Raw genomic sequence first — 27,010 nt, forward strand, 5'->3', positions numbered from 1 at the left:
TCAAGCAAAGGTTATTGCACATATGATAAGAGTTTTAAATTTAAATTTTCCAGTGAGTAGAAAAAGAAAGCGTAGATACAACTTTCAGAAAGTAAGAAACAGCTGAGAAATAAGTAAACTTAGTATATCACTTACATGTATTTTAGCGACAAAAGGTTCTTAAATGTCCCTTGTGCCAATGTAGAAAACAGGTTTCCTGAAAGGTTCCTGAAAAAAGAAAAATTAGTTCTAAAAAACCTGTGCTGTTCATTAATTGCTGTTTACAATTTATTACTGATTTAGATGTTGGATTCAAAAATACAATTTCTAAATTTGCAGCTAACACCAAAATGGGATAGATAGTCAACACTGAGGAGACTACAAGCTGCAAGAAGGCATTAATAAACTTGCAGAATAGGCATATAATTGGCAGATTAATTTCAACGTAGATAGAAAAATGTAATACCTTGTGCCTAAGTTATTTGAAATTTATATTGATCCTTGGTTGACCCATACTTGGGAATAACGTGTACAGTTCTGTACAAAAGGTGTGGAATCACTGGAAAGGGTGCAAAAAAAGATTTAGGCGGGTAACAGAACTGCAAGGTCATACCCATCAGGAAAGGATTAACAGCCTCGTCCTCTTCTCTCGAAAAGAGAAGTCTGAGGGGTGACCTATTGGAGGTCTTTAAAGATTTTGATAAAGTAGACACAGAGTATTTCCACTTGTGGGGAAGAGCAAAACAAGAGGCCACCAATTTAAGACAGTCACCAAGAAATCAAATACAGAATTTAGAAGGAACTTCTTCACCCAGAGAATAGCGAAAATATGGAACTTGCTACTATAGGGAGTAGTTGCGGTGGGTAGTATAGATAAAGTTATGGGGAAGCTAGATAAGCATTTGAGGAAAAGAGGGTTAGGCTAATAGTATAAAATAAGGAAGGATGGGAGGGGGCTCAAGTGGAGCATAAAGAGTGTGGCTGGGCTGATTGGCCTGTTTCTGTGCAGTATGTTCTATATAATTCTATCTAATTAAGTAAACAAAATATATAGAATGTCAGGATCAAATAAAGTCAAATTGTATGCTATTTTAAATTAAAAGGTAAATTGACTTAAACTGATCACTTACAAACGGATAAGGTTTGATACGCCTCTGAACATTTCCCCATTTAGACAGCCTATTCTGTTGTTAGATAAATCCCTGTAAGAAAAAAAATCCACCAGGTTATATTGATTACCATATGTAGTAGGAGAGGCTTTTTTTCTCCTTTTCATACAGTGTCTAATCTTGTGACATCATATACCCTTCCATTATCTTTCTTTCCTTTTTTGGGTTCTCCTCTCCCAGGACACACAGCTCCATTGCAAGCCAGCTGCCAAGAGGCATCCAGAAGCATGTTAATGTGGATTCCCATCAAATTATCCCCCTTCCCCATGCGGCAATGCTTCAATTTTCTTCAGCAAAGAGATCCAAAGCTAAGAATCGAACCTGAGGCTGACCACCATACCACTTATGAAAACCATTATGCTAATACACTTTCCACTACCAGTACTATGAGCAGTTACTTACCGACAACCATAAATTTCAATCAGATTTCGCTCTCACCCGAGTAAGAGTCGATTCAAGCCCCACTCTTGAACCTGAGCTCAAAATCTAAGTTACTACTACAGTAGGCTACTGAGGGAATGCTGCATTGTTAGAAGTGCCCTTTATGCTGAGGACTGAGTACTGTTACACTTTCCGACTGCAACACCTGCCCATCCAACCCCATCTCCAGCTGATGGCCTGTGCATACGAACATACAAAAAGGAAAAGGAGGCCATTGACCCCTCGAGCCTGTTCCGCCATTCAATAAGATCGTGGAAGGTCTGTTTGTGTTTAGAGTTGCACATTCTCACCTACCCCTGATAATCTTCAATTCCCGAGTTGAACAAGAATCTATCTCTGCCTTAAAAATATTCAGTGGTCTGCCTCCACTGCCTTCTAAAGCAGGGTGTTCCAAAGTCTCACAGCCCTCACAGAAAAATATTTCTTCTCATCTCTGCCGCATAAGGGCGGCCCTTAATTTTTAAAGGTTACACCCCCCCCCCGCCCCCAAAGTTCTGGACTCACCCACAAGAGGAAACATCCTTTCCACATTCACCTTGTCAAGGCCATTTAGGGCCTTATATACTTCAATCAAGTCACCCCTCACTCTTCTAAACTCCAGTGGAAACAAGCTCAGCCTGTCCAACCAATCCTCATATGACAACTCACTCATCCCAAGTATTAATCTAGTAAACCTCCTCTGAATGACCTCCAAACCATTTATCTCCTTCCTTAAATAAGGAGACTAAAACTGAACACAGTATTCAAAATGCGGCTTCACCAATGCCCTGTTTAAATGAAGCATAACATAATTACTTTTATGTTCAATTGCTCTTGCAATAAAGGATAGCATTCCAATAGCCTTCCTGATTACACGCTGTACCTGCATACTAACTTTTTGTGACTCAAGCACGAGAACACCTAGATCTCGCTGCACCTCGGAATTCTGCACTCGTTCTCTGTTTAATTAAAACTCTACTTTTTTATTCTTCCTGCCAAAGTGAAGAACTTCACATTTTCTCACAATACACTGCATCTGCCAGATTTTTTGCCCAAGCACTCAATTTATCTATAACCATCTGCAAACTCCTTGTGTCTTCTTCACAACATACTTTCCTACCTATCTTTGTGTCATTTGCAATTTAGCTACCATGCCTTCGCTCCCTCATCTAAGTCATTGATGTAAACTATAAAAAGTTGAGGCCCCAGCACAGAACCCTGGGGGACTCCACTCATTACATCCTACCAATCAGACAAAGGCCTATTTATGCATACTCTGTTTTCTGCCAGCCAGCCAATCTTCTGTCCAGGCTAATATGTTACCCACTACACCAAGAGCTTTTACTTTCCACAATAACCTTTAATGCAGCACCTTAGAAATGCTTTCTGGAAATCCAAGTACAGTATTCCCACAGGCACCCCTCTATCCACTGCACATATTACTCCTTCAAAGAACTCTAATAAATCGGTTAAACATGATTTCCCTTTCATAAACCATGCTGACTCTTCCCGGTTACATTGAATGTTTCTAAGTACCCAGCTATAACCTCTTTAATGTTCAACTCTAACACCTTCCCCACGACAGGCGTCAAGCTAACGGGCCTACAGTTTCCTGTTTTCTGCCTCCCTCTGTTCTTGAATAGAGGGGTTATATTTGCTTCTTTCCAGCCTGATGGAACCTTTCCTTTAGTGAAATTTGGACAATTAACACCAACGCATCTACTACCTCAAGAGCCACCTATTTTAAGGCCCCAGGATGAAATCCATCTGGAGCCAGAGACTTATTAGCCCGCAGCTCCAATAGTTTGTTCATCACCGCTTCCCTAGTGGTTGTACTTTCACCAAGTTCCTCTCTCCCCTCTACCTCCCGATTGTTTTTTGTATCTTCTACAATGATGACAGAAGCAAAATATTTGTTCATTTTATCCGCCATTTCCTTATTATCTACTATTAACTCCTCAATGTCACTCTCCAGAAGACCGGGACTCACTTTACTCTTAGCCTTTTTAAGTACCTGTAGAAACTCTTGCTATCCATTTTTACATTTCCAGCTAGCTTCCTCTCATACTCTAATTTCTTTCACCTGATTAACCTCTTAGTCATTCTCTGCTGTATTTTGACTAATCATCTGATCTGCCATTCATCTTTGCGCAGTTATATGCTTTTTCATTAAGTTTGATGCTTTCCCCAACTTCTTTAGATAACCACCCTTTGGAATTTTTCTTTATAATAGGAATATACTTGTTCTGAATAATCCCCTTAAATGTCTGTCACTGCTTCTCCATTGATCTATCCCCTAGCCTAGTAGTCCAGTTCACTTTAGCTAGCTCAGTTTTTATGCCCACATAGTTGCCCTTATTTAAGTTTAAAATACTAATCTCAGATCCACTCTTCTCCCTTTCAAACTGGATGTAAAATTCTATCATATCTTAGTCACTGTTACCTAGGGGTGCCTTTACTCTGAGGTCATTAATTAATCTTGTCACATTACACAATACCAAGTCTAATAAAACCTGCTCTCTGGTTGGTTCCAGAATGTGCTGCTCTAAAACAACTCTCTCGAAAGCATTCTAAGAACTTCTCAACCAGTAGGCTACTACTGTCAATCTGATATTTCCAGTTTATATGCAGATTAAAATCACCCATGATTATTGTCGTCCCTTTATCACAAGCCCCCAATATTTCTTCTTGTATACTTTGTCCTGCATTCTGGTTACTGTTAAGGGGCCTGTAGTCTGCTCCCACTTGTGACTTCTTCCCACTACTATTCCTCATCTCCACCTAAACCGATTCTACATCCTGATCCCCTGAACCAACGCTATCTCTAACTATTGCACAAATGCTGTCCTTGATTAACAGTGCTACCCCTCCACCTTTACCTAGCTTCCTATTCTTCTTGAAGGTCGCATATCCCTCAATATTCAAGACCAATCCTTGTCATATTGCACTCGAGCCACCTGATGCTAAGTTGGCCAGTTGCATTTAAATAAGGCTGAAGTCTTAAAATAGTTCTGACTTCTTCATCCATGGAATGGACGGGCTGCCAATGTGCTGTACTGGCCAGCTGCCCATATGTTAACCCGGCTCATTCTGCATGGCTGTTACACATCTTTCCCAGTTGATTTCTTTATATGTTCATTTTTCCATATTTTCTCAACTTTTATTATCACTCATTTACAAGTCTTGTTTCTTTTAGTCTCTTTTCTTTCTTTGATATGTCTCTCACTCTTTGTATTCTTCTCAGTTTATGTCTCATTCTGTATGCTTCTCACGCACTATACGTTAATTTCTTTCTTTCTGTAGATCTCTCGCCTTTTATCTCTCTAAAAGACCTGAAGGTTGATCAGAGACTTCAGGCTTTCTGACAGCCAAAACTATGATCTTCACTCTCTGTACAAAATGGTGGTTCTTCTCCTGTGAATTCTCAAACTCCATTTGGAAGAGTTCAACCAATAAAGAAACATTAGGGACAAATAATATACTCAAAATTCCCATCACTATTGTAGGCTAGATCTTTTGATTCCAGCTTTTTATCTTCTTCTACCATAACTGAGTTTGTATGCAAAAAAAAAAGTGGATCTGAAATCCTGGTGTAGAACTTGGCTCAGGCGTCTCTTTACTGGACTGTTCTTAGGAATTTCACAATGTCAAACAAATTAAAAGCAAGTAACACTCAGTGTCTCACATCCACCTGCTGCAATACACAAACACAAACACACACACACAAAGGGAAAGGATGAGCTGGGGCTTGAGAGGAAACAGAGGTTGGAGCTTGGAACACAGAAATAAGCACGACCTCAGACTGGGACCTGTCAATGGCAGACAGAAATGATGGAAGATAATATATTAAAAATAGCTCACCATTTAGACAGTATATCATTAAATTTGAAAGAAATAATGTTGAAATTATGGATGGATGGATGGGCTGATAGATGAATGCATTTGTTAAAGATCTTAATATAGCAGCCGTGTCATACACATTGAATTAACAAACCTGCTCAATGAAAACTCCTGTTACAATTGAATCTACTGAATCACTTCTATTTTAGGTTCATATTGAAAAATACTCACATGGGTTAGACAAAAATCAGTACACGGAACAAAACTCCCACCTCTGTTTTTAAATTATTGGAACCATCATCTTCTAAATTGGAAGAAAGTGCAGAGTTTGGGCTGTACCAACAACAGGATGACAATCTGGAAAAATTCATACTTCAGGTTCAAAACCCTAATATTTTGGCAACAGTATGCAACTCAACGTGCATTATAATCTAAGTCTATTTTGCAGACTAAACCCAGGCTAACTGAAATGGATGGAACTTGACTTTATAGGGGGCATAAAATAGGTAACAAGAGATTGGATACCCATTATAAACCCTCTTCTGGATTTTTCAATCTATTGAAGGTAGTGGAAATGAAATTTGGGTGACTTTATAAAATGAACCCTATCCAACATAGCTCATTTTACACCCCGATTAATATTGATAGTTTCAGGGTTTGAAATTTGTTCCAAAGCAACACTTTTCTATTCATAATACAGGAAAATCTCTGTTATTCGGCATGCCCTGGGAATGGGAGGTGCCAGTTAATCAACTATACTGGTGATTTGAGATGACCATAAGACATAGGAGCAGAAGTAGGCCATTTGGCCCATTGAGTCTGCTCTGCCATTCAATGAGATCATGGCAGATCTGATAATCCTCAAATCTACCTTCCTGTCTTTTCCCCTATAATCCTTGATTCACTTACCGATTAAAAATCTGTCTACCTGAGCCTTGACTAAACATAACAACCCAGCCTCTACAGCCCTCTGCGGTAAAGAATTCCACAAGATTCACTACCCTCGGAGAAGAAATTCTTCCTCATCTCTGTTTTAAATGGGTGCCCCCTTACTCTGAGGTTATGCCCTCCGGTCCTAGACTCTATCACAAGGGGAAAAAACCTCTCAGGAGGCCTGACAGGGTACACACTAGGAATCGTATATGTTTCAATAAGGTCAGCACTCATTCTTCTAAACGCCAATGAGTACAGGCCCAACCTACTCAACATCTCCTCATAAGAAAATCCCTTCATACTGGGATCAACCTAGTGAGTTATTCAAGAAAGGATTAAACCAGGGAACTACTGGCCAGTCAGTCTAACCTCAGTGGTGAGGAAACTATTGGAAGCAATTCTGAGGGACAGAATTAATCTTGGAGAGGCAGGGATTAATCCAAGGACAGTCAGCATGGTTTTGTTAAGGGGAGATCATGTCTGACCAATTTGATTGAATTTTTCAAAAAGGTGACCAGGTGTGTAGATGAAAACAATGCTAGTAGCCTACTTGGACTTCAGCAAGGCTTTTGATAAGGTCCCGCATGGGAGAATGAGGACGAAGGTAAGAGCCCATGGGATCCAAGGCAATTTGGGTCCAGAATTGGCTGAGTGGCAGGAAGCAGAGGGTGATGGTCGAGGGGTGTATTTGTGACTGAATGCCTGTGTCCAGTGGGGTTCCACTGGGATTGGTGTTGGGTCCCTTGCTGCTTGTGGTATATATAAATGATTTAGACTTGAATGCAGGAGGGTTAATCAGTAAGTCCGCGAATGACACGAAAATTGGTGGGGTGGTAAATAGAGAGGAGGATAGCCTTAGATTACAGGAGCATATAGATGGGCTGGTCAGATGGGCTGATCAGTGGCAAATGGAATTTAATCCATATAAGTGTGAGGTAATGCACTTGGGCAGGACAAACTAGGCACGGGAATACACGTGAACGGTAGGACCCTGGGAAGTACCGACGATCAGAGGGACCTTGGTGTATGTGTCCACCGGTCCCTTAAGGTAGCGGGACAGGTAGATAAGGTGGTTAAGGAGGCGTTGCCTTTATTAGCTGAGGCATGGAATATAAGAGTAGGGAGTTTATGCTGGAACTGTATAAAACGCTGGCTAGGCCACAAGCTAGAGTATTGCATGCAGTTCTGGAATCCGCATTATAGGAAGGATGTGATTGCACCAGATAGAGTGCAGAGGAGATTTACCAGGATGTTGCAGGGGCTGGAGAGTTTTACTTATGAGGAGAGATTGGATAGACCGGGGTTATTTTCCCTGGAACAGGGGAGATTGAGGGGGGGGGGGCATGACTGAGGTGTATAAAATTATGAGGGGCATAGATAGGGTAGACAGGAAGGAACTTTTCCCTTGGTGGAGAGATCAATAACCAGGGGGCAGAGATTTAAGGTAAGGGGCAGGAGGTTTAGAGGGGATGTGGGGAAGAATTTTTTTACCCACAAGGTGGTGGGAATCTGGAACTCACTGCCTGAAAGGGTGGTAGAGGCAGAAACCCTCATAACATTTAGGAAGTATTTGGATGTGCACTTGCGATACCATGGCATACAAGGCTATGAGCCTAGTGGTGGAAAATGGGATTAGAATAGTTAGGTACTTGTTTGACTGGCGCAGACTCGATGGGCCGAAGGGCCTTTTTCTGTGCTGTGGACCTCTATGACTATGACTCTAACCTTCTCGGGACTGCCTCAAATTCCAGTATATCTTTCCTTAGAAAAGGGGACCAAAACTGTTCACAGTATTCTAGATGTGGTCTAACTAGTGCCTTGTATAGTTTTAACATGGCTTCCCTATTTTTATACTCCATTCCCTTTGAAATAAAGGCCAACATTTCATTTGCCTCCCCTATTACCTGTTGAACTTGTATGTTAGCTTTTAGGGATTCATGCATGACGACTCCCAAATCCCTCTGTGCTGTAGCTTTCTGCAGTCTTTCTCCATGTAAATAATATTCAGCTCCTCTATTCTTTCTGCCAAAATGCATAACCTCATATTTTCCCACATTATATTCCATCCGCCAAGTTTCTGCCCACTCACTTAACCTGTCTATATCCTTCTGTAGACTCCTTGTGTCATCCTCACCACTTACCTTCCCACCTATTCTTATGTCATCCACAAACTTGGCAATAGTACATTCACTTCCTTCGTCCAAGTCATTAATATATATCGTACATAATTGTGGGCCCAGCACAGACCCCTGTGGCACTCTACTAGTTATAGGTTGCCATCCTGAAAATGCCCCCCTTATCCCAATTCTCTGTCTTCTATTAGTTAGCCAATCCTCTATCCATGATAATATACAACCCCCAATATGATGGGCTCTTATCTTATTAAGTAGCCTTATGTGCGGTACCTTATCGAACACCTTTTGGAAATCCAAATATATTACATCTACTCATTCCCCTTTATCTATCCTGCTTGTTACCTCCTCGAAGAATTCTAATAAATTTGTCAGGCATGATTTCCCCTTCATGAAGCCATGCTGACCCTGCTTGATTACATTATGCATTTCTAAATGCTCTGCTATTACATCCTTTTTAATAGACTCCAACATTTTCCCAATGGCAGATGTTAACCTAACTGGCCTATAGTTACCTGTTTTTTTGTCTCCCTCCCTTTTTGAATAAGGGTGTTACTTTGGCAGTTTTCCAATCTTCTGGGACTTTTCCAGAACCTAAGGATTCTTGGAAGATTACTACCAGTGCATCCACTATCTCTGTAGGATATTCTTTTAATATCCTAGGATTGAACCGATCAGGTCCAGGGACTTATTGGCCTTTAGCCCCAATAGTTTCCCTAGTACTTTTTCTCTAGTGATAGTTACTGTATTTATTTCCTTCCCCCTGCCCCACCCCCTTTGCCCCTTGATTATTTGGTATTTTTGGAATGCTATTAGTGTCTTTTACCATGAAGACTGATGCAAAGTATTTATTCAATTCCTCTGCCATTTCTTGGTTCCCCATTATTTCCCAGCCTCATTCTCTAAGGGGCCTATGTTCACTTTGGTCTCCCTCTTCCTTTTTATATATTTAAAGAAGCTCTTACTGTTCGCTTTAAATTACTTACTAGTTTACCCTCAACATTTATTTTCTCCTTTTTTTGTCATCTTTTGTTGGTTTTTAAAACTTTCCCAATCCTCTGGCTTACCACTAATCTTTGCTATATTGTATGTTTTTTCTTTCAATTTGATACTGTCCTTAACTTCCTTGGTTCACCATGGTTGGCTTATCCCCTTCCTAGAATCCTTCTTCCTCACTGGGCTATATCTTTGTTGTGAGTCATGAACTATTTTCTTAAACGTCTGCCATTGTTCATCAACTGTCTTTTCTGCTAAATTGCTTTCCTAGTCTACTCCAGCCAACTCTGCCCTCATTCCTTTGTAATTACCTTTATTTAAGTTTAGTACAGTTGTTTCCGACCCAAGTTTCTCATTCTCAAACTGAATGCTAAATTCTACCATTTATGATCACTGTTTCCTGGGGGATCTTTTACTCTGACATCATTCATTAAACCTGCCTCATTACACATTACCAGATCCAAATGTAAGGCAAGTTCTGCGTTTTCATCTAATTAGAAGCTCCAGATGGTCACACAGGTATCGAGGTCACTCAAGAGGTGGGGGAGCAGGTGTGCAGAGTGAGCGGCACCAAGGGAATATGGTGCTGCAGAGCAGTGAGAGGCTGAGACCAAAGTGAGGACAGGCCCCCGATACCTATTACCTGAGAGTTTGACATCTCCAATCAAAAAACAGACCTGATAAACCCAACCCCAGAATTCGGGTTAACAGAGAATTCTGGTTGTTAGAGTGTGCCTGATAACAGCTATTTTACTGTACTAAGTGTAGAAAGCACAATCAGCCATTGATGCCTCACACTCACATGCATCAATATTTCAATACTCACAGTCTTTTCAGTGCTGAAAGTCCCCAGAAGGCATCTGATTCTATATTACCAATAAGATTATTCTTCATGTCTCTACAAGAGAAAAAGCATCAACTTTAATGGCTTATATTCTAATTAGTTAGAACACAAAGCTTTCTTTTGTGAATGTACTAAGGATACTTGCTAAGTCCAAAACATCAATTAGAGCATCTTTTACGTAACAACTAATATTTTAGCAGTGTATAGATGACATGGAATATACATGTCATTGAATAAAAATGTTTTACTTAGGCAATTTATTGGTAACATTTTATTAGATGCATGGCAAAACTATAGTAACTATGGTTTATAGTCAAACACAATGTAATATAATGAATCAAAATCTGTTATGTAGTTTTTAAAAGGAGTACAATTTATGAGACTCAAATGTATCAGCGCATTTAAAAATAAAATCCAAACCATAAAGACTACATAGAAAAGTATGCATCAGCCTCTTAAAATTGCAAATGTGGAAATATAGAAAATAATAATTACTACGTTTTGACAGCATGGTAAAGAGACCATCTTTTCCCAACTTCCAAGACAGCCACACTTCTTTTAAAATATTTTCAGTTTGGTACCAATTCTTTATCCCATTTTTTTCCTCCAAAAGGGCAGCACTCATGAATCTTTCCTTTAACTTTCCTCTTTTACCCCAACTCCCTGAAGGAAACAACCCATGACATGGTAATGTTCCATATGTGGCAGCAGCCCTCAAAATATGAATACAAAATGGCAAACAAATATAAAATATTTAATCATGGGCACAGCACAAAAATACCCAATCCAGTCTGCATCCACCATCTACACTTGAACATCTCCAGCAGGATCCTATGTGATGCTGAGCCAATTTCCCTCTTCCTGTGTCCAAAGATAAATTTTTACATTTGTAATGCCTTTGCATTTTTGACGACCCGAATAAGATCAAGCAACTTGACTCAAAATCAATCAAACTTGGAACTTTCCTAGGCCAACAGTTCAACAATCCATTTTTTAAAATAATATATCCAATATGTCCAGGCATTTCACGAAGGGGGAGTGGTCAGGCACTAAGTAGCAACTGGCTGAAGGTATTGTTGATGAAGAGGTGGGCTTTGAGACAGCTTCTGTAGATGAGTTTAGACACAGAATGCCAGAGTGCATGGGTAGGGTGCCTGAAGGCTATGCCACTGAAGGGAATAGGAAACAGGGGATCAGGCACTAAATCCGAATAGAAGAGCAAAGGGTGAGAACTGGGCATTATAATGGTAGGCTGGGAGATTACAGAAATGAGGTGCTGCACGACCATGAATTTATTTTTAGTACCAGAAGTTTTCAATCAAAGCAATGGAAAATAGAGAGCCAATGTAAGTCGCCATGGGTAAGGGTGATAGTTAACCAGGAGTTAGAACCAAATAGGGTGAAAGGCAATAATGAGTTTGAGTTTGTGTAGGGTGGAATTATCGGGGTGAATGCAGCACAATCATTGCATGAAATGCTAGCCAATAAACATAAAGGCTCTCTCCAACTCTTTCCTTCCCTCAAGGCAATGGAGATCAAGAATTGAGGAGATGCTGTCAAGGAAGTCTTGAGTTGCTACAGTGCAACTTGTAGATGGCACACTGTTCCTACTGTGCACTGGTGATGGAGGCAGTAAATGTTTAAGGTAGGGAATGGGGTGCCAATCAAGCAGGTTATTTTATTCTGGAGGTGTGAAGCTCCTTGAATGCTGTTTCTGGTCTGAGGAAGGAGGCATTGCTAGATCTGGTTCTGGGGAATGAAGTAGGTTAAGTAAATCAAGTGTCAGTAAGAGGACATTTAGGGGACAGTGATCATAGCATCATAATGTTTAGGTTAGCTATGGAAAAGAACAAGGAGCAATCCAGGGTAAAAATAATTTAACTGGGGTAGGACCAACTTCCATGGGTGAGAGCAGATCTGGTCCAGGTAAATTGGAATGAAAGATTTCCAGGCAAAACTGTAACAGAACAATAGGCTGCCTTTAAGAGTTTGGGTACAGTCAAGGTACATTTCCACGAGAGGGAAAAGTAGGGCAAAGAATTCCAGAACATCCTGGATGATGAAAGAGATAAGAGTAAGATGAAGCAGAAAAAGGGTGCATATTATAAATGTCATGTGAATAATACAATTGAGAACCAGGCTGAATATAACAGGTTCAGAAAGTGAAAAAAAAACAAGTAAGGAAAGCAAAGAGAGAGTGTGAGAAGAGACTGACAACTGACATAAAAAGGAATTCAAAAGTCTTCTCTGGGTATATAAAAATAGTAAAAAGGAGGTAAAATAAGCAGTGGGGCCAATTGGGGAACTTAAAAGGGATTTACACATGGAGACAGGAGGCATAGCTGAGGTATCAAATGAAACCTTTGCCTTAGTCTTCACCATGGAAGATGATGCAGCCCAAGTCATGGTGAATGAGGAGGAAGTTAAGACACTGGAAAAACTAAAAATTGATTAAGAGGAGGTATTAGGTAGGCTGGCTGTACTTAAAGTTGATAAGTCACCTGGATCAGATGAGATACAACCAAATATACTGAGGGAAGGAGGAGTGTAAATTGTGGAGTCCTTGCCCATAATCTTCCAATGCTACTTAGATACAGGGGTGGTGCCAGAGGACTGGAGAATTGCAAATGTTACATCCTTCCTCAAAAAAAGGTTGAAGGACAAGCCCAGTAACTACAGGTCAGTCAGTTCAACATCCGTGGTGAGAAAGCTTTTAGAAACAATAATTCAGGGCAAAATTAACAATAACTTGGACAGCTGTGGATTAATTAGGGAAAGCTAGCATGTATGTTTTTTTTTAAGGGCAAATCACATTTAACTAACTTGCTTGCATGTTTTGATGAGATAACAGAAAGGGTTAATGAGGTTAGTGTGGTTGATGTGGTGTGCATGGACTTCCAAAAGGCAACTGATACAGTGCTACACAACAGACTTGTCAGCAAAGTTAGAGCTCATGGAATAAAAGGGACAGTAGGAGAATGGATATGAAAATTGGCTGAATGACAGGAAACAAAGTGAAGTCACGAACAGTTGTTTTTCAGACTATAGGAAGGCATACAGTGGGCTTCCCCAGGGGTCATTGTTAGGAACCCTGCTTCTCCTGATATATATTAATGACCTAGATTTTGGTGTACAGGGCACAATTTCAAGATTTGTGCATGGCAAAGAAAGTATTGTGAATTGTGAAGAGGAGAGTGATGGACTTCTAGAGGACATAGACAGGTTGGTGCAATGGGCGGATATGTGGCAAATGAAATTTAATGCAGAGAAATATGAAGTGATTCATTTTGGTAGGAAGAGGAGAGGCAATATAGAAAAGGGCACAATTCTCAAGGATGTTCAGAGGAGCTTGGATGTATACATGCACAAATCATTTAAGGTGGCAGGGCAGGTTGAGAAAGTGGTTAATAAATCATGTAGGACCTTGGGCTTTATAAGCAGGGGTATACAGAGCAAAAGCAAGGAAGTTGTGATAAATCTGTATAAAACACTGGTTTGGCCTCACTTGGAGTCCGGCATCCAGTTCTGGGCACCACACCTTGGGAAGGATGTAAACGCAAAGGAGATGGTGCAGGCAAGATTTATGAGAATGGTTCCAGGAATGAGAAGCTTCAGTTTTGTGGATAGACTGGAGAAGCTGGGACTGTTCTCTTTGGAGGACGGAGTAGACGGGGAGACATTGCTCCCTTTCACTCAAGAATCAGGACAATGATTTAAGGTGACTGGCAAAAGAAATGATAACATGAGGAAAAGCTGTTCTGTTTCTTAGTGGTTAGGATCTGGAATGCCTGCCCAAGACTGTGGTGGAGGTAGATTCAAGCGTGGTTATAAAATGAGGATTGGACAATTATCTGAAGAGAAAAGAAATTGCAGGGTTATGTGGAAAAGGTTGGGGAAGTGGGGCCCCATAGTAAAAGGGTCCTCTCGGTAAGAGTTACATTACATGATAGAATTTCACATTCAGTTTGAGGGTGAGAAAGTGTCTAAAAGTAGAGTTTTACAATTAAAGGCAATTACAAGGGTATGAAGACAGAGTTGGCTAAATTGGAATGAGAAAATGGGTTAAAAGGTAAGACGGTCACAAAGCAGTGGCAGACATTTAAGGAGATGCTTCATAACTCTCTCAGATATATTCCACTGAGAACGACTCCAAGAGAGGGATGCACCATCCATGGCTAAGGAACGAAATTAAGGATGGCATCAAATTGAGGGAAAAGGCATACAATGCTGCAAAGATTAGCAGTGAGCCAGAAGTTTGGGAAAATTTTAGAAAACATCAAAGCTTGACAAAAAAATGAGGGAGAAATTTGGAATGAGAGAAAACTAGCAAGAAATATAAAAATACAGTAAAAGTATATAAAAAGGAAGAGTAGCTAAAGAAAGTTTTGGTCTGTTAGAGGATGAGACTGGGGAATCAATAATGAGAAAGGAGGAAACAGCAGAGACTTTGATCAAATATCTTCATAGTGGAAGATGCAAAAAGCATCCCAAGAATAGTAAAAAAGCCAGTGGCAAAAAAGGAGGAACTTAAAACAATCACAACTAAAGAAAAAGTACGAGTAAAACTAATGAGACTAAAGATTGAAAATTCCCCTGGAGCTGATGGCCTGTACCCCAGGGTCTTAAAAGAAGTGGCAGCAGTGATAGTGTATACATTGGTTTTAATCTTACAAAATTACCTAGATTCTGGAAGGTCCAGCAGATTGGAAAATCCCAAATGTAACAGCACTATCCCCGAAAAGGGATATAGATAGGTTAAGTTAATGGGCAGAAATTTGACAGATAGAGTCTTGTCTTTCATCCGTCCTTGTTCTGAGGGTTGGCCACAGTATGAACAATCTTTCTTCACATATTTTTATTCTCCACTGCCCATCCCATTATGAGGCCAGTCCACATTCTAATATTATCCATCCATGCCATCTTGAGTCTTGTGCACATTTTCTAGGTGTTTTGCCTTGCATTACCTCTTTTTCCAAGCACTTGACTCTTGTTTGCATCACATGTCCAAAATACCTGAGCTTCCTTGATATCAGTGCCTTAAATAAGTTCCTCTTAACTCCAGCTTTCTCGAGCACCCACTCATTTGTCTACTTGGCCATCCATGACACACACAATAACCATCTGAGTTCTTTCATTTTAGATGCTCTTATTTGAGCCTCGTCACTCTTCTTGATGATCCAGATAGAGTGTAATGTGGGTTGTCCACTTTGGTAGGAAAAATAGAAAAGCAGATTATTACATAAATGGAGATTGCAGAATGCTGTGGTACAGAGGGATCTGGATGTCCTTGTACATGAATCACAAAAAGTTAGCATGTAGGCACAGCAAGTAATTAGAAAGGAACATGGTTGTTGGCCTTTACTGCAAGAGGGATGGAGTACAAAAGTTCTTGCTACAAATGTATAGCACATTGGTGAGACCACTCCTAGAGTACTGGGTACAGTTTTGGTCTTAAGGGGAATATACTTGTATTGTAAGCAGTTCAGAGAAGGTTTACTCGGCTGATTCCTGGGATGAAGTGGTTGTTCTTATGAGGAAAGGTTGAGCTCATTGGAGTTCAGAAGAATGAGGCGATCTTATTAAAACATATTAAGATCCTGAGAGGGCTTGACAGGGTAGATGCTGAGAGGGTATTTCCCCTCATAGGGGAATCTATAAAGTGGGGGCACAATTTCAAAATAAGGCTTCTCACATTTAAGATAGAATTGAAGGAATTTCTTCTCTCAGAGGGTTGGTAGTCTTTGGAATTCTATTCCACAGAGAGCAGTGGAAGCTGGATCAAGAATATATTCAAGGCTAAGCTAGACAGATTTTTGATCACTAGAGAGTCAAAGATTATGGGGGGGTGGGAGGGGAGGGGGGCGAAGCAGGCAGTAAAGTGGAGTCAAGGCCACAATCGGGCCAGCCACAATCTCATTGAACAGTGGAGCAGGTTCAATGGGCTGAATGGTCTACCCCTCCTCCTATTTCTTATGATTTTATGACTAGGTGAGTTGCTCTTGTGGAGAGCCAGCATGGAGACAAAAGGCTAAATTGCCTCATTCTGTGCTGTAACCATTCTATGATTCATCTAGGCAAGTGGAGACTATTCCTTGTGAATGGAACTGAGCACTGTGCAATCATCAGCAAATGTCCTAACTTCTGACTTTATGTTGAAGCAGCTCAAGAAAGCTGGGATGTTGCGGTGGGGATCCCCTGCACTGATATCCTCAGCCTAAGATGATTGGTTTTCAACAACTATAACCATCTTTCTTTGTGCTCAGTATGAATCCAACTAGGGGAGAGTTTTCCTCCGATCCCCATGGAACTTTGATGCCACACTAGATTGAATGCTGCCTTGATATCAAGGGCAGTCACTCCCACCTCACCTCTGGAATTCAACTCTCTTGTCCATGTTTGTATCAAGACTGCAATGAGATCTGGTAGAATCCAAAATGAGCAATGAAAAATTCACAGTAATGTGTCAAGTGGCCATGATGCAAACAAACATATCACTGAAAAGCAATATTTTTGATGATTTGTGCTGCATACTGCAAAGCAATTCCAGAATTACAAATTTAAAATGAAGCACTTAAATTTTTTTCAGTTATCTTGTGTATGATTTGGCATGTCTCAACATTTCCAAAATGTGATAGCTGTTGAAAATATCAAAACTTAGATAAAAGTACTGGAATGTGGAGACAAAACAGTCTCAAAACATGACTTGCTGGCCTTTTGCTCTCGACAATGTACTTAAGAGCTAGAGAACACTGGATGAATTATGGGTATCAAATGTTTACCAGTTCATTATATCAGAAACTAAAATTATTGGCTTAAAACTGAAGAGGCAAAATAAGACCAGGTAGTACATTGAAAATGTTTTATTTTGAAAGTCTGAACTCCTAAAAGTAGAAAAGTAGTGTTGCGGCGTATCTAAAAGGCACTTGACACAGTGTCAACTGTAGGTCGATTCAGCAGTAGTTCTTTATCGGTACGAGTGTGTGCACAAGGGAAATGCTCTTTCAGAATGCTCTAAAAGGCAATTCGAAGTTACACAGTTTCTGTCAGTATATAGTGATGAGGAGTTAGGTAGCTCATCATTAACTCTCAATGTTCTTATACGTCTAATTGTTACATCCCTAATTACAAATAAGTTTACAGCATAAATACGGAATCACCCCTGCAGTTCTGGAGGAATTTGTAAAAAAAATCACGGAATGGCCTGACTATTAGCATAAACAGTGTTCCAAAACATGTACTTTGCTTACCTATCCCGACATTTCACTGCAGTGCCTAGCATTCTGCAAACCTTGATCCTGACGCCAAGCTATCAGTTTACTACAGTATAACTCAGACCATTCATCAACTTATTTTATCCTGACCCAAAGGTCACATACCTTTGCTTATCATGAAGTAGCCATAGGTTAGTCATTTAACTTCTGGGCCTGGCCAAAAAGTCATATTCATTCTAGTTATTTCTACTGCAAACACTTTAAAACTTATATTCGCAACGTGGCCAAGCCTGGACAATCCCATGATGCATCATGATATGCCGCTTCTGTAGCATTAGTGTGTACAGCAATGCAAATAAACTCCCATCAGGAATGAATAAGAATCATACATTACTTTCACCATGCTGTCAATTGCAAGCAACTCAGGCTAACGTTTAGGAGATTTTATAAAATTCATTCATGGGATGTGGGCTTCACTGGCTGGGCCAGCATTTTGACATAGGTAGAAAGAGGGATGAGGTCTTGCATCAAAAATTCAGGGAGTTAGGCAGGAGACTAAAAAGCAAGACCACTCGGGTTGTAATCTCTGGATTACTCCCAGTGCCACGTGCTAGCGAGCTCAGAAATAAGAGAATAGCACAGATGAATATGTGGCTTAAGAGTTGGTGCAGGAGGGAAGGTTTTAGATTCCTGGATCACTGGGACCGTTTCTGGGGAAGGTGGGACCTGTACAAGCGGGACGGTCTACATCTCAACCAGAGCGGGGCTAACATCCTTGCGGGTGGGTTTGCTAGTGCTGTTGGGAGGAAGTTAAACTAATTCGGCAGGAGGAGGGGACACAGAATGTTAGCAGAATAGGGACACATCATAATACTACTGTACAATCAAGTCAGAGGGAGTACAGCTGCATTAAGTTTCAAGGGAGTAAGGCAAGGCTGGGTGGCCTCTACTTTGATGCCAGGAGTATAACAGGTAAAACAGATGAGTTAAGGGTGAGGATTGACACGTGGAATTGTGATATGGTAGCCATCACAGAGACATGGTTGAGGGAGGGGCAGGATTGGCAGCTCAACATTCTGGGATATAGAATCTTCAGGCGAGACAGGGGAGGGGGTAAAAGAGGAGGAGGCATTGCATTATTAGTTAAGGAGTCAGTTACTGCAATAAGGAGAGTTGATATCTTGGAGGGGGCATCGAATAAAGCTTTGTGGTTAGAAATTAGGAATAAAAAAGGAGCAGCCACATTGTTAGGTGTTTATTAAAGACCCCCAGATAGTCAGCGGGAAATTAAGGAGCAAATATGTGCAAATTTGCGAAGGTGTGTAAAAGCAATAATAGGGCAATTATATTAAGTGATTTCAACTTTCCAAACATTAATTGGGATAGACATAGTGTTAAGGACTTGTATGGAGTGGATTTCTTGAAATGTGTACAGGAGAACTTTTGAGGTCAATATGTAGAGGGGTCCAACAAGGGACGGCGCAGTGCTGGACCTAACTCTGGGAAATGAGGTCGGTCAGGTGGTTGAGGTGGTGGTGGGCGAGCATTTTAGTGATAGCGACCACAACATGGTACAGTTTAAGTTTGTTATGGACAAAGAAATAGACAAGTTGCAAAAAAATGTTTTGGATTGCGGGGGGAAAGTGGATTTTAGTAAAATAAGGCAGGATCAGGCCAAGGTAGATTGGGAACAGCTACTTGTGGGGAAATCTACAAAGGAGCAGTGGGGGGTGTTGAAAAAGGAAATGGGGAGGGTACAGGCTCAACATGTTCCCTGTAAGGTGACAGGAAGGAGTAACAAGCCCAGAGAACCATGGATGACCAGAGATATTCAGTTACGATGAGAAGGAAAAGAGAGGCTTTTAGTAGGTACAATGGAAGCAAATCAGCGGAGGCATTAGTGGAGTACACAAAGTGCAGGGTGGAGCTTAAGAAAGCAATTGGGAGAGCAAAGAGAGGATATGAGAAAGCTCTGGCTGGTAAAAGTAGGGAAAATCCCAAGACGTTCTATAAGTATATCAATGGGAAGAGGATAACCAGGGAAAGAGTAGGGCCCATAAGGGACCAAGGTGGAGCCAGAGGACATTGCTAGATATCGAATGAATACTTCACATCTGTCTTCACCCAAGAGAATGAGGATGAAGGTATCGAAACTTGGGGAGAGAAACTGAGAGGTTCTTGAGCAAATTGATATAAGGAGTGACAAGGTATTGGAGGTGTTGGCAGGCTTAAAAGTGGACAAATCTCCAGATCTGGATGATTTGTGTCCCAGACTGCTGAGGGAGGCAAGGGAGGAGATTGCAAGGCTCTGATCCAAATTTTTAATTCCTCTCTGGCCACAGGGGAGGTGCCAGGGGACTGGAGAACAGCTAATGTGGTTCCGCTATTTAAGAAGGGTTGTAGAGATAAACCAGGGAACTCCAGGCCAGTGAGTCTCACGTCAGAGGTAGGGTAACTATTGGAGAAAATTCTGAAGGAGAGAATCTACCTCCACTTGGAGAGGCAAGGTTTGATCAGGGATAGTCAGCATGGCTTTGTCAGAGGGAGGTTATGCCTAACAAATTTGATTGAATTTTTTGAGGAGGTGACCAGGTGTGTAGATGAGGGTAGTGCAGTTGATGTAGTTTATATGGATTTCAGCAAAGCCTTTGACAAAGTCCCACATGGGAGACTTATAAAGAAGGCAAATGCACAGGGGATACAGGGTAATTTGATAAGGTGGATTCAAATTTGGCTCAGTTGTAGGAGACAGAGGGTGATGACAGAAGGATGCTTTAGTGACTGGAAGCCAGTGTCCAGTGGCGTACCACAGGGATCTGTGCTTGGTCCCCTATTATGCTATTTATATAAACGACATAGATGACTATGTGGGGGGTAGGATTCGTAAGTTTGCGGATTACACAAAGATTTTCCGGGTGGTTAATAGTGAGGTTGAGTGTCTTGGGCTACAGGAAGATATAGATGGGATGGTCAAATGGGCAGGTAAGTGGCAGATGGAATTTAACCCTGAAAAGTGTGAGGTGATACACTTTGGAAGGAGTAATTTGACAAGGAAGTATTCAATGAACGGCATGACATTAGAAAGTTCTGAGGAACAAAGGGACCTTGGCGTGTGGGTCCATAGATCTCTGAAGGCGGAGGGGCATGTTAGTGGGATGGTGAAAAAGGCATGCGGGACACTTGCCTTTATCAATCAAGGCATAGATTACAAAAGTACGGGGGGGTCATGTTGGAGTTGTATAGAACATTGGTGAGGCCTCAGCTGGAGTAGTGTGTGCAGCTCTAGTCGCCACATTATAGGAAGGATGTGATTGCACTGGAGGGGGTGCAGAGGAGATTCACCAGGATGTTACCTGGGATGAAACATTTAAGTTATGAGGAGAGGTTGGATAGACTTGGGTTGTTTTTGTTGGAGCAGAGAAGACTGAGGGGTGACCTGATCGCGGTGTACAAGATTACGAGGGGCATGGACAGGGTGGATAGGGAGCAGCTGTTCCCCTTAGTTGAAGGGTCAGTCACAAGGGGACATAAGTTCAAGGTGAGGGGTAGGAGGTTTAGACAGGGATGTGAGGAAAAACTTTTTTACCCAGAGGGTGGTGACGTGACGGTCTGGAATGCATTGCCTGGCAGGGTGGTGGAGGCAGGTTGCCTCACATCCTTTAAAAAGTACCTGGATGAGCACTTGGCACGTCATAACATTCAAGGCTATGGGCCGAGTGCTGGTAAATGGGGTTAGGTAGGTAGGTCAAATGTTTCTCATGTGTCGGTGCAGACTCGATGGGCCGAAGGACCTCTTCTGCACTGCTTGATTCTGTGATTTATTGCCCATCCCTAGTTGCCCTTGAGAAGGTGGTGGTGAGCTGCCTTCATGAACCGCTGCAGTTCTTGTTGTGTCGGTACACTCACAGTGCTGTTAGGAACTTCCAGGTGGTGCTGTTCCCATCTATCTGCTGCTCTTGTCCTTCTAGGTGGTAGTGGTCGTCAGTTTGAAAGGTGCTGGCGAAGGAGTCTTGGTGAATTCCTTCAGTGCATCTTGTAGATGGTACACACTGCTGCCACTGTGCATCAGTGGTGGAGGGAGTGAATGATTGTGGATAGGGTGCCAATCAAGAGGACTGCTTTGTCCTGGACGGTGGCAAGCTTCTTCAGTGTTGTAGGAGCTGCACTCAACCAGGCAAATGGTGAGTATTCCATCACACTCCTGACTTGTGCCTTGTAGATGGTGAACAGGCTTTGGGGAGTCAGGTGGTAAGCGACTCGTCGCACGATTCCTAGCCTCTGACCTACTCTTGTAGCCACAGTATTTATATGGCTAGTCCAGTTCAGTTTCTGGTCAATGATCACTCCCAGGATGTTGATAGTGGGGGATTCAGTGATGGTAATGCTATTGAACATCAAGGGCGATGGTTATATTCTCTCTTGTTGGAGATGGTCATTGCCTGAAACTCGTGTGATGTGAATGTTACTTGCTACTTGTCAGCCCAAGCCTGGATATTGTCCAGGTCTTGCTGCATTTGGACATAGACTGCTTCAGTATCTGAGGAGACATGAATGGTGCTGAACATTGTGCAATCATCAGCGAACATCTCCACTTATGGCCTTATGATGGAAGGAAGGTCATTGATGAAGCAGCTCAAGATGGTTGGGCTGAGGAGTGAGGAACTCCTGCAGTGATGTCCTGGAACTGAGACGACTGACCTCCAACAACCACAACCATCTTCCTTTGTACTAGGTATGACTTCAACCAGCAGAGAGTTTTTCCCCTGATTCTCATTAACTCCAGATTTGCTAGGGCTTCTTGATGCCACACTTGATCAAATGCTGCCTTGATGTCAAGGGCAGTCACTCTCACCTCACCTCTGGAGTTCAGCTCTTTTGTCCATGTTTGAAGCAAGGCTGTAACAAGGTCAGACGCTGAGTGGCTCTGGTGGAACCCAAACTGGGCATCAGTGAGCAGCTTATTGCTATGTAAGTGCCACATGATAGCACTGCTGATGACCCCTTCCATTACTTTACTGATGGAGAGTAGACTGATGGGGTGGTAATTGGCCAGGTTGGATTTGTGCTGTTTTTTGTGCACAGGACATACCTGGGCAATTTTCCACATAACTGGGTAGATGCCAGTGTTGTAGCTGTACTGGAACAGCTTGGATAGGGCGTGGCAAGTTCTGGAGCACAAGTCTTCAGGACCATTGCCGGAAGGTTGTCAGGGCCCATAGTCTTTACAGCATCCAATGCCTTCAGCCGTTTCTTGATAGCACATGGAGTGAATCAATTTGGCTCAAGACTGGCATCTGTGATGCTGGGGACCTCCGGAAGAGGCCGAGACAGATCATCCACTCAGCACTTCTGGCTGAAGATTGTTGCGAATACTTCAGCCTTATCTTTTGCACTGCTGTGCTAGGCTCCTCTATCATTGAGGATGGGGATATTTGTGGAGCCTCTTCCTCCAGTGAGTTGTTTATTTGTCCACCACCCTTCACGACTGGGTGTGGCAGGACTGCAGAGCTTAGATCTGATCCATTGGTTATGGGATTGCTTAGATCTGTCTATCACTTGCTGCTTGGCACACAAGTCGTCCTGTTTAATAGCTTCACCAGGTTGACACCTCATTTTTAGGTATGCCTGGTACTGCTCCTGGCATGCCCTCCTGCACTCTTCATTGAACCAGGGTAGAGTGGGGGATATGCCCGGCCATGAGGTTACAGGTTGTGTTCGAGTACAATTCTGCTGCTGCTGATGGTCCACAGTGCCTCAGGAATGCCCAGTCTTGAGTTGCTAGATCTGTTTGAAATCTATCCCATTTAGCACGGTGGTAGTGCCACACAACACGATGTAGGGTATCCTCAATGTGAAGGCGGGACGTCGTCTCCACAATGACTGTGCGGTGGTCACTCCTACCGATACCGTGATGGACAGATGCATCTGCGGCAGGCAGTTGGCGAGGATGAGGTCAAGTATGTTTTTCCCTCTTGTTGGTTCCCTCACCATCTGCCACAGACCCAGTCTAGCAGCTATATCATTTAAGACTTGGCTAGCTTGGTCAGTAGTGGTGCTACCGAGCCACTCTTGGTGATGGACATACCCAGAGAACATTTTGCGCCCTTGCCACCCTCAGTGCTTCCTCCAAGTGATGTTCAACATGGAGGAGCACTGATTCATCAGCTGCAGGGTGGTGGTACGTAGTAATCAGCAGGAGCTTTCCTTGCCCATGTTTGACCTGATGCCATGAGACTGCATGTAATCCGGAGTCGATGTTGAGGACTCCCAGGGCAACTCCCTCCCGACTGTATACCACTGTGCCGCCACCTCTGCTGAGTTTGTCCTGCCGCTGGGACAGGGCATACCCAGGGATGGTGGTGGTGGTTTCTGAGACATTATCTATAATGTATGATTCCACGAGGATGACTACGTCAGGCTGTTACTTGACTAGTCTGTGGGACAGCTCTCCCAATTTTGGCACTAGCCCCACCCAGATGTTAGTAAGAGGGACTTTGCAGGGTTGACAGGGCAGCGATTGCTGTTGTAGTTTCCGGTGCCTAGGTCGATGTCAGTTGGTCCATCCGGTTTCATTCCTTTTTTATGTCTATGTAGCAGTTTGTTACTACTTGCTAGGGCCAGTTCAGAGGGCATTTAAGAGTCAACCACATTGCTCTGTGCCTGGAGTCATGTGTAGGCCAGGTAAGGACGAGACATTAGTGAAATGGATGGGTTTTTGCAACAATCAACAATGGTCATCATTGCACTTTTAATTCCTGATTTTTACTGAATTCAAATTCCATCATCTGCCATGGCGGGATTCGAACCCAGGTCCCCAGAGCATTACCCTGGGTCTCTGGAGTACTAGTCCAGCAACAATATCACTATGCCATCACCTCCCTGTGATATTGCAGCAGGCAGGTTATCTGGTTAAATACTGAGGAAAGGACGGTCTGCAGGAGAAGCATTAGTTCAGCAGATTCAGCTGAAGAGATCATTGAAATTCAGGCATTGGAAAAAAACAAAGATAGCTGCTGTCAACAGGCCTAAAACTCTCAAATAATCTTTTACCAGGATCCACATCACTTACTATAAAGTAAATACCATATTCTTGAACACTAAACTGAACTGCAGGCAGAAGCATGTGATCGAGATCAAAATCTCTAGAGGCTGGTGTTGTAGTTGAGGATTCCCATAATAGACCGAATCCCAGCCCTGGCACAGTCAGTACAAGATCTGTGCTGCAGTGATGAGTGGGTTGACCTCAGGCAAGTCTCTAATTAGCCAATTATCCAAGTGCAAAGTTACATGGAAATCTTACATCATAAGCCACCCTGTGGTCAGAGACTGGCATTTTCTGAAATCAATGGATCCTGAGGAAAGTTCCAATACCTAGTACTTGTCAATCTACCGGTTCAAACTGAATTGGAATAATTTTCAAGGCTTTTCCAATTGAGAACAGGAAAGTAGTGCATCTCTTTCGTCTAAGACAGCTAAACAATACATCTGGAACACTGGCTGGATAATCCTGGTGAAATTCTGATCATCTCTCCACAAATGCTGCCTGACCTTTGAGTATTTCTAGCATTTTGTTTTTTATTTCAGATTTCCAGCATTTGTAGTATTTTTCTTTCGTACTTTTTAATCATTTATATTAGTTTGTCTATCTCCGCTAATAATTAAAGAGGACATATGATCAGACTGTTGGGGCAGCATCTCATGCACAATTTTTGAAGATGGTAGGGCAAATTGAGAGGACGCTATTGGCTTTATAAATAGAGACAAGAGTACAGAAGCAATGAAGTTATAATAAACATTTATAAATCACTGGTTAGGTCTCAGCTGGAGTAATGCCCAATTTTGGACATTGCACTTTAGGATGTCCAGGCCTTAGAGATTGTGCAGGGGATGTTCACCAGAATGGTACCAGACATGAGGGCTTCAGTTATGTGGAGAGACTAGAGTAGCTGGGATTGTTCTCCTTAGAGGACAAAGAAAGAAAAGAGGAAATTTCATAGAAAGGTTCAAAATTATGTGGGGTTTTGATAGGATACACAAGGGAGGAAAAAAGCAAAATACTGTGGATGCTGAAAATCTGAAATAAAAACAGAAAATGCTGGAAGAACTCAATAGGTCTGGCAGTAGCTGTGGAGAGAGAAACAGAGTTAAGGTTTCAAGACTGTATGGCTCTTCTTCAGGATTGTTGTCACTGAAGGAAGGTCAATAATCAGAACACTGATTTAAGATATTTGGTAAAAAATCCATAGGCGGTGGGACAAATTTTTTGTATGTGGCAAATAGTTTAAACAATCTGCCTGAAAGGGTAGTCGAGGGGTGATTTGAATTTATCTTATTGCTGTGTCCACAAACCAATAGAGAAAGTAAGAACAGAGATTTACACACAAGTCTCGCCATAGTACATGTAACTGGAAGCTTGTTGTTTCAGCAGGATTTTACTTACAACATTTACGTAACCGAAGTTTCCCATAAAAATACACAGACTTTGGTGTAGAAAAAAAAGAGTGCACTAGCACTAAATTCCGTTTGGGTGTAGCTGCACTGCCACCAACTTTGTTCTGATTCCAGTTTGAGAGTGGCACTAAGTAGCAGAGATTTCAGCAGATGCTAATATGTTTAGATTATAAAAAGGAAACACCACACTTATTTATATAATCTGTAATTGTTAGATTAGTCCAAAATTCTTCAGCTAGCTGCACCCACATCTGCTTTGTTGACAATGTAAAATCTCAGGCTCCAATCATTTTGATCAACATCTTCAAAGAGGCATTTTTCATTGAAGGATTTTGCACGAGTTGTCCAATGTAAAAACAGACATCATGTAGCTATAAATACTCAGCAGCATTTTCAAGTCTATTTTCTTCAGGTCTCGCAAATCTTGTGCAATTCTGTTTCTGCAGTGAAAACAGGCAGCAGAGTCTAGTAATGCCGCTCAGAAAACAAGCTTCATTGTTCCACACATTCAAAGATACCTAGAAATAGTACCACCACCCTGCTCTCATGTCCACATGTCCGTCCTTGGCCTGCTGCATTGTTCCAGTGAAGCTCAACGCAAACTGGAGGAACCTCATCTTCCAATTAGGCACTTTACAGCCTTCCGAATATTGAGTTCAACAACTTTAGATCATGAACTCTCCTCCATCCCCACCCCCTTTCCGATCCCCTTTTCCCAATAATTTATACATATTTTTATTTTCCCACCTATTTCCACTATTTTTAAATGTATTTCCATCCATTGTTTTATCTCTACCTTTTAGTCTATTTCGATCCCTTACCCCCACCCCACCCCCACTAGGGCTATCTGTACCTTGTTCGCCCTGCTTTCCTACCCTTAAATGTCACCATTAGCACATATCTCAGCTAATGTCACCACTGTCAACACCTCTTTGCCCTTTTGTCTATGACATCTTTTGGCAATCTCCACCTATCACTGGCCCTCTATCCAGCTCTACCTGTACCACCCCCCCCCGCCCACACCACCCCCCCCCC

The 27,010-nt window shown here is 42.0% G+C and overlaps 1 protein-coding gene across 1 annotated transcript in view; it reads right to left on the reverse strand.

The window, feature by feature from the left end:
- adgra3 (adhesion G protein-coupled receptor A3) overlaps positions 1-27,010 on the reverse strand; it is a 250,405-nt gene that overhangs the window by 81,872 nt on the left and 141,523 nt on the right. Inside the window, exons 3-5 of the mRNA XM_078545705.1 lie at positions 10,296-10,367; positions 1,110-1,181; positions 136-207 (exon numbers count right to left, since the gene is read on the reverse strand). Of these exons, the coding sequence (XP_078401831.1) occupies positions 136-207; positions 1,110-1,181; positions 10,296-10,367 (216 nt within the window). The remainder of the gene's footprint in view (positions 1-135; positions 208-1,109; positions 1,182-10,295; positions 10,368-27,010) is intronic.

The sequence above is a fragment of the Cetorhinus maximus genome, chromosome 1 (assembly GCF_964194155.1).
Source record: "Cetorhinus maximus chromosome 1, sCetMax3.hap1.1, whole genome shotgun sequence".
Taxonomy (NCBI): domain Eukaryota; kingdom Metazoa; phylum Chordata; class Chondrichthyes; order Lamniformes; family Cetorhinidae; genus Cetorhinus; species Cetorhinus maximus.